Source organism: Girardinichthys multiradiatus, chromosome 3, assembly GCF_021462225.1.
Source record: "Girardinichthys multiradiatus isolate DD_20200921_A chromosome 3, DD_fGirMul_XY1, whole genome shotgun sequence".
NCBI lineage: Eukaryota > Metazoa > Chordata > Actinopteri > Cyprinodontiformes > Goodeidae > Girardinichthys > Girardinichthys multiradiatus.
The window spans coordinates 7,776,992-7,792,089 of record NC_061796.1 but is presented as its reverse complement, the minus strand read 5'-3'; the positions used below and the strand labels follow the sequence as shown (position 1 = coordinate 7,792,089).

The following is a 15,098-nucleotide window of genomic DNA, read 5'->3' as shown; positions in this document are numbered from 1 at the left end:
AGCTCAAAGCATATTCATGTTAGAATGGCACAGTCAAAGCCCAGAAAAGTTATAAAATACGGATTGGCAAAAATTCCTGTATCTCAATGTACATGCTGGTAGAGGAACCATCTACTATGTGTATATGGTTCCGCATTTATTGACCAAGTACATATGTATATATATATATATATATATATATATATATATATATACAGTATATATGCATTTATATCCATGCCACACTTTTCCGATTTTCATTTGTAAAAACAAAACATAAAAACATATTTTCCTTCTAATTTACAAATATGCACTACTTCATGTTGGTCTATAAGACACAAGTCACACAAAGTTACCCAGCCACAGAACAATTGGTACTTCAACAAAAAATGCCACTCACAATATGGCGGCCACGTCGGAGTACGACCCAAACGCTTCGGCTGCGTCTACTTTTCTATGTCTATGCTCACTGTGACGTACGTCGACGGGTAGTAACAGAAAAAGGAGAACCAGTCCAGTTAACCTGACCTGCCGTCTCTTATTTGTGTTAGTTCTTCATAACACTCGAGTTTGCTTCGCAAAATGTTTTGTCGACAGTTATACGCGGTTCTAATTTAACAAACAAACATGCTGGTTTATTCGTCGTCAGGCCGTGAGTATATTCAGCTGTTGAAACTGACCGACGGATAGGATGCTTTTGTTGCTACGCTAGCTAGCTAGCTGGACTCAGCTTCAGGATGGACAGCTGAGTGCTAATTGAAGGAGTAACACATACATGTCCTGTGAATGAATCTTGAGAGCACCGTCTCCTCAGTGTAAAGGGAGTTTTGTGAGTGCCTTTAGCTACCTCTGAACCGTGTAGACGATGAAGAACTGCGAGTACCAGCAGATCGACCCACGGGCGCTGTCCGTTTCGCCGCTGTCGGTTCAGAACCACGCCGAGAAGAAAGTGCAGCGCCCGCGAAGAAAATGGGAAGTGTTCCCGGGAAAGAACAGGTTTTTTTGCGACGGGCGGCTCATCCTGGCCAGACAGAACGGCGTCCTTCCTCTAACACTGGGCCTTATTCTCGTCACTAGTGGCCTTTTCTTTGTTTTCGAGTGAGTAACTTGCAGACGGTTCGGCGGACTTACATAAAGCGTGACGTGTTTCATGTTAACACAATTAAAATATGAACGTATTTTATTTTCAACAGTTGCCCCTTCCTGGTGACGCATCTGACCGTCTTTATACCTGTGATAGGAGGGGTTCTCTTTGTGTTTGTGGTTACCTCCCTGCTGAGAACCAGCTTTACAGACCCAGGCATTTTACCCAGGGCCACTGCAGATGAAGCTGCAGACATTGAAAGGCAGATAGGTAAGACCCTTGCTTGAACACAATAGGGCAGATGGAGCAAAAGAGCTTTTGCCATATGGATGACACGTTTGTTGTGGAAACACAGACCAAGATCTAAGCAGCTTACTGCTCTGTGTCATGACTGGAGTGGTGCAAAGCTACACGTACCCTTATCTGTTACTATTTCTGATCAATCTTTAGCTTCTTGAAGGAAATGTCCTGTTAAAATGAATAGTTCCCTATTGTACATCCTTGTTCAAAGATTCCTCAGGATCCTCAACATATCGCCCCCCTCCTCGAACCAAGGAGATCCTCATCAACCAGCAGGTGGTAAAGCTCAAGTACTGCTTCACTTGTAAGATGTTCCGGCCTCCTCGGACCTCCCACTGCAGTCTGTGTGACAATTGTGTCGGTAAGAATATTTTTGGACTAATCACTTATTCTTTTGCTTTTTTCTCTTATTGAATTAACTCATTTTGTTGCTTAAAGCTTTCAGTCTTTGTTTAAAAGTTTTGTCAGAATTGTATCGCAGTTTGATCATTCTCATTATGTCCTATTAGTTCCTGTTTTTCAGATTAGCTGCTGATTTCTAACTTGCTCCAAAGAGAACAAACAGTTTTGGGAATATTTTGTTGGGCATTGCACAAGGTTATTTCTTTATTTTTTGTGACCAAGTAACAGGAAGTTCAATTGTTCTCAGGCTGTTGTACAGTTTGATTGTATTTGTAGATTGAGGTCGAGGCCTTCATGCAGATGAAACCCAATTTAAAAAGGTATCACCTTTACTCCTATATAAAACAGATATTTGCACCATTATGTTTTATGTATTTTATACCTAGGTGCCACAAAGCAGAAGTGCACCTTATCAGACGCTGGTCAAAGTTTCTCTGCAAAATCAATGAACCTTTTTAAGATTTGAGAGGACAAAGCTCTGATTTACTGCTTTGTGTTAGATTTATCACTCATTCGTTTATTGTAACTAGACAGAACAACCTTCCTGTGATCAATCATGAATTATTTACGTTGGGACCAGAAGTGACACACAGCACTGTATGTGAGTCAAGGAGACAAGTCTGTTACAGAGCTCTGCAGTTAGACTGGGTTTTACCATTTTAAAGCATGGAAAGTGTTGGATGGGTGCGAAAACTTATCACTCATGTAAAAACTTTGTGCTGTAGTGCAGCTGCACTCTGCTTTGTATCATGCTCTGGTATGCAGTCCTCCCTGTGTGTGTGGGATCTCCGTTATCTATTTGTACACACGCACACACACACACACACACACACACACCAGAGGCTGAATCACATTCTGTGAGAACCAGCCTCTTCTCAGCCTCAAACACACACACACACACTGTCTGAACTGTCTGTTGAACTGTGCATATAAATAAAGAGATAAGGTGTCAAAACTTTGTAGTCTGCACTGCAAAGTGAGCTATCCTTGCTGCAAGTAAAACTGACTGTATCGTTCTTGCCTCTGAGTTGACTAAATAATACCTAACAGAAAGCATACATACAGAGGTGACATTTTTAATTGTCTTTTAGTGTTTTATATTAGCATTGATAATGGTAAACGACAACCTCTGTAGAGCACAGCTAGATCCCTACTTTATAAAGAATGTGGAACCTCACCTTGAAGCTGCAGTAGGTAACGTTTTGAAAATGTATTTTTTTAAAAATTTGTTTTACATATTTGTTAAAACTGTCACTATGTCCTGACAGTAGAATATTTGCAGCAATGCACTGCTCTGGTTCAGAAACAATCAGCCCCATTCGGTGGCCTTGCTTACTAGTCTGTGTGTTCACCGCAGGCTCCGCTGTGGAGGGAGGGCTGTAGCCTAGCAGATCGCTCCATGGCTTTCTCAGAACTCTAAAGCAGCTTTAAGTCAGAGATTTCCAAAACACAGCCAGCTTTCCCAAAACCACCTTATTCAATGGCAGATAAAATTGGAATCCTTAAAAGGAGAAAACAGAGCAACGTTCTTGTAAAACATTCTCCCTCACTGTTATCTGTTGAGATCTACCTCCTTGCTTAAGAGGACTGGTAGCATGAAGCATCAGCTGGCATGCTTCTGTAAAAAATAGTTTTCTTTTTAGGATCATATTACAAATTTAAACACCTCACTGATATTGAATACATCCGAGTCTTCTTTCCTCAATAGTAAATTTAGCATTGAAGAGTGTTGCTGTCAGTGCAAACTTTTGGCAGTTTGGTAACAGGTTGCCAAAAATCATCTTCATGTTCATCTGTTTATAATAAAATTAGTCAGTAGATTAATAACAAAAATTATTACTGACTAAAACAAATATAGAATTAGCTTTTATACCAGACGATGATTCATTTACGAGTTTTACTTCCAAGCATTTTTCCTTTCTGTTAACCATTTTACAACCTACTATTGACACGCTGCAAATCTTTGATATATTCTCTATTTTTCTGCTCCATCAGAACGGTTTGATCACCACTGCCCATGGGTGGGGAACTGTGTTGGGAAACGCAACTACCGCTATTTCTACAGCTTCATCATCTCTCTGTCTTTTCTGACATCTTTTATATTTGGCTGTGTCATCACACACATCACCCTTCGTAAGTGGTTTCACCATTTAAAAAGCAGGGCGTTTATCACTTATGTTATTTTATCTAGACGTGTTTTAAGATAAATGTTCTGATTTTTCTTTACAGGTTCTCAAACGGGTAAAAGCATCGTACAAGCTGTTCAGGAGAGCCCTGCTAGATATCCTTTGTTTCGGCAAATGTTTTGAATTATAAGAATGTTTATTGGCTAAATCAGATCTGTTTAAATTTGGCACCAATATGGTATTCCTCACAGCTCATTAGGCTACACTCTGACCTATTAGGAACAGCATGTGTGAACCAAAAAGTGCAAAGGATTTGCTGTTTTATGACCCTTTGAGATGATTTCAGTGTAAATGTCCAATAAGTAATTCCAGAGAAGTTTAATGCGTTTAGGTTTTGAGATTATTTTACATGTAGTATGCAGGGCAAGAAGGTTTGTGTTGGTGGGCTTGTCCTATTAAATTCAGTATTTAAACAATAATAAGATCTAATTTCATTCTAGGTGCATCGCAGTATATTAGAATATCATTGAGAAGTTATATTATTTCAGTAATTCAATTCTGAGAGTGAACTCTATGTATTGTTTTTATATATTATATTTATTCTTCTTTTTGAATAGAGTCACTAAATGTTACTTTTCAGTGTTATTTAAATTGATAAAAACAGATGAGCTGACTTTCTAACTAACCTTTGTTACTTGTGCCCTGTATTAATATGAAATCATAAATTATGCCTTGACTCCTCCCTGTGCACTGTGGTGGAATTGGTCATTTGTTTTTTCTCAATCTGGTCTATTCTGGGCCTCTCAGGCTTCCATACCTACTTAGTAGCCTCTAACCTCACCACAAATGAAGATGTGAGTATTAAATGTACAATATGACAGAATTGGGTTGTGATTAATGAACTGGGTGCTGATTGGTCTGTGTTGAATAATAGATCAAGGGGTCCTGGTCAAGTAAACGGGGAGCAGAGGAGTCTGGAAACCCCTACAGTTATAACAACATTATAACCAACTGCTGTGCAACATTATGCGGTCCTATGCCTCCAAGGTGAGTAATGAATTTTTCCCTCTTTTTTTTTTCCCCTCATGACGTTCAAGCCGTGCATCACCGTCTGTTTTGTTTTCAGCCTGATTGATCGAAGGGGGTTCCATCTACCTGATGAGGTGATCCCTGTTGCTTCGGCCTTAGAGATGGAACTGCCTCCATTCACGCCCAAGAGTGATGCAAACATGGTATGATGAAACAACTTGTGGTCCCTCCCAAGTCCTGAATGCCCCATATTGCTGTGTGGTTGTTAGCCCTCCCACTGTGTGCCTTTTCCACCCTGTGTCCCCCCCCCCTTCAGCCTCCTGACCTCCAGCGTCCCTCCTTCGACTAGTTAACCACTAGCAGTTCCATCTGTTGGTTTTTGTTATGGACTTTGCACAATAATGTTTTGTTGTGTGTAAGAGATGTTTTTTTTTTTTTCTCGGTTAATGCACAACGAAATACTCAATAATTTCATCAGAGCTCAGTTTAAATTGCTCCGAAAAGGCACCGCATGAGGTCAAGTTTTCAGCGTAGAGGTTATCCGGTTACTGGAGCTGAACACGAGCAGAGTAGTTAAAGTTTTGCTTTTTACAGCTGGGAATGTAATAATTTGTTAAGATTAGAGTGAGTGAGCTGACAGACTGTCAGACAGCATTGAAGATGTTAACTGGACAGTAAACACCTTAATTCTCTTTCTGTTCATATTTATTTGTTTTTAGCACATTTCTCTGCCATGCTCCATGTTACTTAACTACTGATGTTTTTTGTTATGTTGTGATGATAGTTTATGCACTGCAGTATTCTATTATCAGTTTTTATTAGCAGGCCCTTTAAGTGGATATTTGTTGGGTTATCGGCACTTTATCAGGAATCATTTTACATATGCCTTGAATACATTTGTCTTGAGTATTTTCAGCAAAACAAATGTTGTTATGTTCTGTGACCATTGCTTTATTATTATCATCTTCATAAAAAGGAATTCTTTTATTTGTTGAATAAATGTAATTTTTTGTATTTTGAGTTTAGTCTTTTTTTTGCACATTGCATTCAAAGCTATTTTAACTGCAGGTATGTTTCTAACCTTTCATCAGGAGTCTGTTATTGATTACCGATTTTAGATGTGGTAAACATTTGTATAACTTTAACGCAGTTACGGTAAAAAGTAAGTACACCCCCCTTTTACATTCTAAGGTTTTATATATTTCGTATACTTTGGCTCAGACGTTTTTATTCACTCATTGACATACATGTCTTATTCATTTTGAGTCTTTTGATTAGTGTTGTTATAAATTGAATTATAGTCCTAGCCAAATCAATGTTTACAAAATCGCAACCGTAAAGCACATCTTGGATGCAATATTTGATTGGTTATTATATTTCGGGTGCCTTGCATTTGATATCTGCTTGCAGATAATATGTTTGACCTGCTGGAGGGCCTTTTAATGTACTTTATGCCCACATCTGGTCTAGATCTTAGTCACCAAAATCCTAAAAGTCAGGGAGATTCATGGAAACATTTAAATGTTGGAAGTGAAAGACAAAATTTGGGTTAGTTGCAAATTGATCTTGTTACAGTATTGAGCTATGATATTTACAATGTCTCGTTTTCGTCTTGCTGTTTAGCCCTGCTTTTAATTATGCCCGTTTTTTCCCAGGGTGGAATAAGTTTTGTTAATCCATAGAGGATCATAATTACACACACAGGCTCAAGTATATACATACACTCCCACTTATATTTGGATACATTTTCCTTAGCAGGTTTCAGAGTAAGTACACACGGGAGCACTTGTTAGGGCAAAGGCTCATTCAAGTGGTTTTCCTTGCTTTGAATCAGAGCACAGTTCATACATTTTCAGTAGGGCTGATGTAATCAGATTTACTGCTGCTATTCCACCCAATTATTCAACTCATTTTCACCACTGGTAGTAAAACAGCCCCTCAGCATGATGCTACCTTCACTATGCTTGAAATCTCTTACATTTGAAAGCTTTATCTGGACTCTTCAAAAACCTCTTGTTGCTGTTCCTAAACAGCTCAATCTTTGTCTCATATGAGCATAGAGATTTCTCCAGAGGACGTTTGGCATCTCCATGGGGTTGGCTGTAAATTTCAGCCAAACTTAGAGGTGTCAATGTATGGTTAAGAGATGGTGGCACTGAAGAAGAGACAGGAGGTAGCAGAGAAGAAAATGGATAGGATTAGGAATGAGTACGTCAGAGGGACAGCCCATGTGAGATGTGTCGGAGATAAAGCCAGAGAGGCCAGACTGAGATGTAAAGGGGAGAGATTATGAGGTAAAAGGATGCTGAGGCTGGAACTGCCAGACATTAGACCTATCGAAAGGCCAAAGAGGAGATGCAGAAGACGGGTTTAGATGGAGACAGATGATTTGCCGTGGTGACCCTGAAAAGAAAAAGCACATGATTTTAAGATCTGTATGATTTTTACACGTGTAGATTGGAAAAACAAATCTGTATTGAAACTTGTGCACCGATTCTTTGTTTTAAAAACTCATTGAAGATGCATGCTGTTGTCATTTCTCCAGATAAAAGAATAGGGCAAATGCATCATTAAAAGCCCCAAATCACTATGAATCTCATGCAGATGAGTGTATGTAAACTTCTTACTAGAACTCAATATATTCAGGTTTTTTGGGTGTACTTATTTTTCACTAACATTTCCATTCTTTTGTTTAATTCGATTTAAATGTATTTTAGGAGCTGGTAGGAACAGATCATTTGTAAAGCAAACCACTGACATGACAGAGGCTGTACGTTTTTGTTTTTATTTTTTTACCATGACTACCTGTGAAACATGAACCTCTTACACTATGTTGTGTACTGTATCCGTTCCACCCTGCCAGGAGGAGAACTGTCAGGAATTTTCTTTGTCCTGCACAGCCTGAAGGGTAGTGCTGCAGGTAGACAGTCGATGGTAAGAGTAGGGGTCATTGTTAAACCAATCACTACATCTCAACCCTTTCCATTTACTGTTAGTTTCTTCATACTGCCTACACTATTTGTCAACCTAACTGTGCTGGATGCAGCTTGTGCAGATTTTGTGATTGCTCTTTGGATGTTGGTGTGGATTACTCATGACTGTCTAAATGTGAGTTTGCATGCATCATCACAGCCAATCATGTTTCCTCTCATTAACGTTTTCTCACTCACTCATTACAGGATGAATCTGCTGTTTAGGGCTGCTGATCTAGTTGAATGATACTTGCTCATGTGGATGTACGACCACGTCTACTCTTTAAACCAGAAGCACTGCCTGAATCAGCTTATAAACACAAACCACATCTCCCAAGAACGTTTTTTAAAATGCAACAAAGCTTAAATCTGTATAAACATATATTTAGAATTAGTTTTAATCCTACCTTATGAGGAAAAACGTGTTTTTCAGCTTCTTCACTGACCAACTTGATTTATTTCTAATATACGAACAATCTGAATGAGCTCATGTCCATCTGTCGGTCCCATATAGCACTCTCCCTTCAAAGTATAGATTTAGGTCACCTTTATTAATGCAGCTGTGACTCCTGTTGAGTATTGTTTTTGTTTTAAGCGTTGCTTGGGTTTCCAGCCTTGTACTTTAGAAACCGAGATTTCCCTTCAGCCCCCTGAATATTATCACTTCAGCAGTGTTTCTGCGAGGTCTTAAAAACTCTTTAATTTGATGATCTTATTTTTAGACCTTCAAAGTATTAAATATGTCAGCAATTTTGCATGCAAGTTCTTTAATTAGAGGTACATCTCAATAAATTAGAATATCACCATAGGAGCCAAAAAAAAAAAGGATTTTCGATACAGAAATGTTATTTTATAGCCTCACAATCCCAAGGAAGGTTGTTGTTTTGATAGTCTAGCAGATATTGATACTCTCCACAAGGAGGGTAAGGTCACAAGGTTCACAGAGTGCTGTATTCAAGCAAATTAATGGAAATTTGAGTGGAAGAAAAAAGTTTGGTAGATAAAGGTGCACAAGCAACACGATTAACCACAGACAGACACGTCCAGGACATGGGCTGCAGCTATCGCACTCCTTGTGCGTTCAGGCCATTCCTGAACCAGGAACTAACACTGCAGACAGGCTGAAGGCTGCTTTTACAGAATGCTGGGCTTTCTTAAGACCTCAGCAGTAACAGGCTGGCGGGCTCCATGCCATGCTGCATTTATGCAGTAATTATATCCAGAATGAGCACTGGGCGCATATACTGTACAGTACATGGACATACATTTCACTAGGATGACATTTCTGTGTAAAAAAAAAGCCAAATTTTGATAGTTTCATGTAATATTCTATTTTTGGGCTTTCGTTAGCTGTAAATCATCTCATACATTAACAGACAGAAGTCCTAACAAATATCACTGTGTTCAATAAATATATATTTATAAATATTTCTGTTTCACTTTTTGAATTGAATTACTGAAATAAATTAAGTTTTTTCTAATTGATTGAGATGCATCCGCCTCCTGCTGGAACTGGTTTATTGTGTGTTCTTGTTCCATTATCCACTAATAACTCATAATGCTGAATATTTAGTGAGGTTAGTCTTGAAAACAGGGACTTCATTATTTAGCTAGCAGCTATATTAGGTGATTGCTATGAAGCTTACTGTATACTGTTATAAAACACTAAGGTTAAATACAAGTGTTAATAATTCAAAAAGCTATTACTTTAAGTCATTGTTCAGGATTCATGTAGGTTTTACATTTAAATAATGCTTGAACTCTTAAATTTAACTCAATCAAACTTACAGTGTGGATGTTCAAATATAAAAATTACTTGTCATTTTACATTGATTGTACATTAATTTTGTATTTTGGAAGCCTAATTCTAGATTTGTCAAAAGCCTCTTCAACAAGTTGGTCGGAAGGAACTGAAATTTCTTTATATTTCTGTGAATAAACCGATTTCAGGTTAAGTTTTTAGCATTTGAAATAACTTCCCAACTTCACGAAGATTATGGTTTGTGTTGAGGGTGCCCTCTAACGTCACTCTATCCTTCTAATTCCCTTCCTCCATTGCTTCTCCATGTGCACCTTTTTTCACAGTCCTGTCCTGAGGCTTCTCATTGCTTTCACTGTGAAAATGTCTTCAGAATTAATCCTGCTTGATTTTAAATCTTAAATTGCAACTTTCCTCTTTAAATTCTATTTTTGTTCTTGATTTGCTCTTTTTTTTTTTTTTTTTTCTTCACACAGTGCACTCAGAGCACAAAGGACGTGTTGGAGAGGATGCTCCACTCCTCTGACTTTCATGGCCTGTGCCCTTCAGGGATCCAAAAGACCACCCCTCTGGTCCAGGAGGTTCCCAGAACCCCAGCAACCGCAGAGCCCTCACTCTCTTCTGGCTGCTCACGACAGCTTGCCCATCAGGCTGTGGTTGACCCATGCCCACCGTTCAGCAAAAGCAACAGAAGAGACTCGCTGCACTCGATCAATCCGGCCTTCCGCCTGGCTTCTCCCTCGCCGACGTTTAGCCGCAGCATGCCGGTTCTCGGCGATGGACGTGCCATTGGTTTTATGCCACAGCATTGATATTGCTCAGTCACCATCAGAGCAGAGAGGCAGACATGGTGGACTATAGGCTGCTCAGGCTGCACACATTGCTGCTGTTTGTCATCAGGCAGTGGTTTTGGACACACAGACTATCTGTCAGATTAGCGATCATGAAGCATGTGGGACTTTGGTGTCTAAAGATGTCCTTGTGGGGAATTATGCTTAATTTCAGTCACTAGTGTCCAGCTGTACACATCCTTCAAAATGGAGGGGAATCTTAGTAACACTTGAGAGCACAATATAGAGATATTTTTTCACATCTTTTTTAGGACGCTGGAAATGTCCCGCCACCTTTTTCTGCAGCACCTCAGTGTTTAAGTTCCTGCTGATGTCATATGCAAACAAAGGTTTAAATGTGGACACACTTTTGATTTTGGTTGTTAATGTAAGAAGCCAAAAACAAAAGTTGGACTTTGTTAAATTCTTTGGATAGTGAGCCATTTTAACACGAAGAGCCTCTAGCATTGTCCAAGTTTCTGATCATCTACATTGTCCTGTCTATGTTTGATGGACTGATTATTGAAGTATTTTGAAGGAGATTGCTGCTCAGGTTTTGTAACCAGGGTTTGAGATTTGGATCTTGGAATTTTGCAAATCCTTTTGTAAGGAAGCTAATGTTTTGCAAGATCCAGAGTTACTTTTGTGAGATCCCCAAAAAGGATTTGTGAGATCCCAAGCTGCCTTTGTGAGATCCCAAATTATGTTTAAGAGGTTCAACAAACGTTTTGTGAGTTGGTTTGGCTAAATATTGCAACAGTTTTGCAAGATCCTGAGTTACTTTTTGGAGACTCTGCAAAAGCTTTACGAGATCCTGCAAAAGATTTCCAAGATTTTAATTTACTTATGCAAGACCGTACAAAATTTTTTTAAGGTACCAAGTTACTTTGGCAGGATCCTCCAGAAGATTTGCGAGATCCTGAGTCACTTTTGTCAGAGTTTTATTTGCAGGATCCTGCAGACGTTTTCTGAGACCCCCAAAAGTTTTCTGCAAGATCCCAAGTTAATTTTGTTTTTAATCATACAACTTTTTCAGGGATCCTAACTTGTTTTTGTGAGGCGATAAGTTGCTTTCACAAGATTCCAGATTACTTTCATCAGATCCCACAAAGGTTTTGCAGGATTCTGAAGTACTTTTGCGAGATCTCAAGGTGTTTTTATTGGACAGCGCAAAATCTTTGCAAGATGCTGAGTTACTTTTATGACACCTCATAAAGGTTTTCTCGCAAGAGCATCAAGCTGCAGACCATGGGTGTAAATGCATGATCTCCACCATTAGAAGTTTAGTTCTTGTAGTTTGTTTCAGGGATTAATAGTATGTTAAAGATGCTCAACTCTAGCAATGTTCAAATAAAGGGCAAATGCTTAAAACTGTAAGTAAGAAGGACATTTTAAATTATAGCAGATGTAATCTGTCGGACATAGCTTAAGCTTAACCTCAGTTTTTTATAACAAGAGCCTTAAAATAGCAAACACTGGGAAAAGTTGCACATCTAGTTCTGAATCATACACTGATAGATGTGAACAAATATTAGTGAAACTACACCTGTGCAATAATTATAAAGTCATTCACTATTCAACTTAATGGTTTACTGTTGCAAAAGACCAAAATCTAACCGGGACATTTTTTTTATTCGTACTTTTTATGTTATACTTTGCTTTTGCTCTTAAATAATAAAACGTCTGCAGCATCTCGCAAAATGTAACTCTGTTTGTTGCAAAACTTTACTTTTAAAACTATATTTTATTTTTCCTTTCTGTGTCCCTGGGCTCAGTACATAAGGAAACTAAGGCTAGAAAATAATATTTAAACTACACTGTGTTTGTTCAGATTTTCCATGTGGAATAGGATGGAATGTACAGCATTTTTTTGTGTTCCCTGTGTCTAAAATTTGGAGATCACAACAAGAATATTTAAGTCATGTTTGCAACTTTTTGTTTGGAACTCATATAGCAATATAATTTCTGACACAGTACATGTTTAATGTATTCTGCAGGGATGAGTATTTTTTATCAGTTTTTTTTTTTTATCAGTTTGGCTGCAGCACAGACCCGACCCAAATTTTGAACATAAACATTGTCTCAGAAATCTCAAACTGTATCATCTTACAGTAAATGGCATGAAGTGAAATGCACCACTAGGGGGCAGGATGTGAACAACATATTTATTTCAGTCTTAATTTAGTCATGTGGACATCACCAGCAGAATGCCTTTTTTGTTTTATTTATTTTGATTTTTTTGTATTTGAACTTTGAAGGTGTTCATTTCTTGTGAGTTAGTAAAGATTCTCTTTGGTGTAGCTCATTTATCAGTCTGCAGCAAGGTCTGTAGGTTGTGTATACGATTACAAGCAGTGCTTGTAGGAACAGACTTGTTTGTATTTTGCAGTGTAGCAGTAAAATTGTATCATGTGACCAATAAACATCCGTTTTTGTTGAACGTTTATTCATTTCCCAAACATGTTCCCAATCACAAATGCACTGATGGAAACCAATTGACAAGCGTCCGGGTCATAGACTTGATTTTTTTCACTCATCAGGGTCACCCTTGTCAAGGTCTGTGTGATAAAAAATAGTACGAGAAGTGTTTTTATCGGATATGCACAGTGTAAAGAAGAACAGTCATGCACCAAATTCATGACAGAAATAAAGATCAGTAATGCATCATGCACCACAAGGTCATAAAACATCAAGTCATGTGCAGGAAATAAAAAATGCATCCACCTGCTCCAAAGGAGAATTGCAGGATGCAAAATACCCTCTTGCATACAGGGATGATTTCTTTCCTTTGTATTGCTGATAACTCTGTTTTTTTCATGCCAAGCTACTTGTATTTGTAAAGCTGTTGCGTACCTGCAGACATTTTAATAACACCTATTTTCACTTAGCTTTTACTCATCAGCAGGGCTTATGGAACAGGAATTCAAGAAGAACAGAAAGAAACAGATGTATGTTGGTATAAATTACGTCTTGCGTTGGATTGAGATAAAGGATGCCCACCTTTCAAGGTACATACTCAACATATTTCAGTCTGCTTTGAAACATGAAAAGAACAATGGATTTCCTCTTTTTCTCTGAACATATTAAATCATTATAACTTAAAAGGCCTGAAGCATGTCAGCATGACAACCTGTATATTCCAAACGAGCAAAACACAGATGGTCAAACCTTTGGCTCAACGTCTCATCGACAGAAGAAAGCCAAAGCGTCACAACATCAGCAGATGTGTTGGATTTTAAACAGAGCCAGTCATCGCACAAGGGACCTCAGAACTGTTTTTAAGGGGAATGAGAAAAAGATGAGTGTAAGACTTGTGTTTTACAAGGACAGAGCCCAGTTAGAAGTGTTTTGAAGTGGGGTTTATTTGAAAGCAGTCTTGACTTAAGGAGATCAGGTTCTTATTGGCTGCTCCAGGTTATTTTCCAGACAAGAAAATAATATATCAATAAAAAGAAAAGCTAAGCTTTGCAGGATCTCATTGTGTTGTCAATACATCCAGCGAGCAGCACCCGTGGTAAAGATGTAATCTTTTACATAGAAACTTTAATTTGAGCACATTTATTGAATGGAAAGATTATTTTAAAAGTAACTCACAGAATCACTGGTGCAACACTTATTGGCACCGCCTTCGATTCCTAAAAAACAGAGGAAACCAAGGCTTCTGTTTAATTTATGCTATACTGATCGGAGTGTGCAGAAAGATTTTGCAAATGGTGTGTGGTCAAAGATCTCTTTCTTTTTATGTCCCGGCCTTGTGAAAATGTTGTAGGAGAAGACTAAGCAATGTCCTATTGTCAAAAGAGGGTTCTACAAAGTTCTGGTACCAGTTTGGTTCACAAGACTTTGTGTACAAAACAAATATTTCTTGAAATTTGATATCCTTCCTCAATAAACCTGAATAAATACTCAAATGAAAGACTGGATTTTTCAGAAAGTTCAGTGTGAGCTATGCTATTGCAATAAAAGATCCAGATTTCCCATGAATGCATGAAGCTGCACCCCTACTGCAGGGGAAAGCCATCTCTTAGAATACTAACACGTTCCAGCGCTTCAAAGAAATAACACACCGTCCCTTTACCTCTGACTGCCATCCGCTGCGTACATGACTCACTGTACTGCTTTCTTCTGGCCTGACACCCGTTCGGCGGTGCTGTCATGTGTTCAGCTGTGTGTCACACCCTCACAAGTCTTTTTCTCATGGCTCTGGTCTGAGCAGAGCAGAAGTGAAGTGAAGTGAAGCTCTTCACTGAACCAAACAGGTGACTCAGAGTCAGAGCTTGCTGTCAGCATCACTGCTGAGCTAAAACTGTGTCTCTCTGCTGAGCATTGGGGCTGGGCATAATTAACCAGTGTGCAGGTTGTCGACACTGAAACATTTACCACCCAAATACTGAAATGAAACTGAAGTGCCAGGCAAAAGATTTTATAGTTCCTGAACTTTGTCACAAAATGTATTGTATTTTGTTGGGATTTTATGTAACAGACCAACACAAAGTATATAACTGTACACTGAATGAAAGGCGATAGATGGATTAAAAATTGTTTACAAAACAAATCTGAAAGGTTTGGCATGTTTCTGGTCCTCGTTAATCCTGTGGAGTGGTTTATAACAGGACA

The 15,098-nt window shown here is 38.6% G+C and overlaps 1 protein-coding gene across 2 annotated transcripts; it reads left to right on the top strand.

Moving 5' to 3' along the window:
- Nucleotides 1-443: 443 nt before the first annotated feature.
- On the top strand, nucleotides 444-12,921 carry zdhhc18a (zinc finger DHHC-type palmitoyltransferase 18a). 2 transcript variants are annotated; one of them, XM_047361777.1, is made up of 10 exons: nucleotides 446-1,077; nucleotides 1,173-1,333; nucleotides 1,575-1,724; nucleotides 3,761-3,898; nucleotides 3,995-4,046; nucleotides 4,643-4,745; nucleotides 4,826-4,938; nucleotides 5,018-5,123; nucleotides 7,784-7,854; nucleotides 10,128-10,265. In XM_047361777.1, the coding sequence occupies exons 1-9, from the start codon at nucleotides 845-847 to the stop codon at nucleotides 7,823-7,825; spliced, it is 1,098 nt and encodes a 365-aa protein (XP_047217733.1). In that variant the 5' UTR covers nucleotides 446-844; the 3' UTR covers nucleotides 7,826-7,854; nucleotides 10,128-10,265. The 2 variants fall into 2 exon arrangements, with proteins under 2 accessions (XP_047217732.1, XP_047217733.1); XM_047361776.1 differs by lacking the exon at nucleotides 7,784-7,854 and having other exon boundaries at nucleotides 444-1,077; nucleotides 10,128-12,921.
- Nucleotides 12,922-15,098: the final 2,177 nt, after the last annotated feature.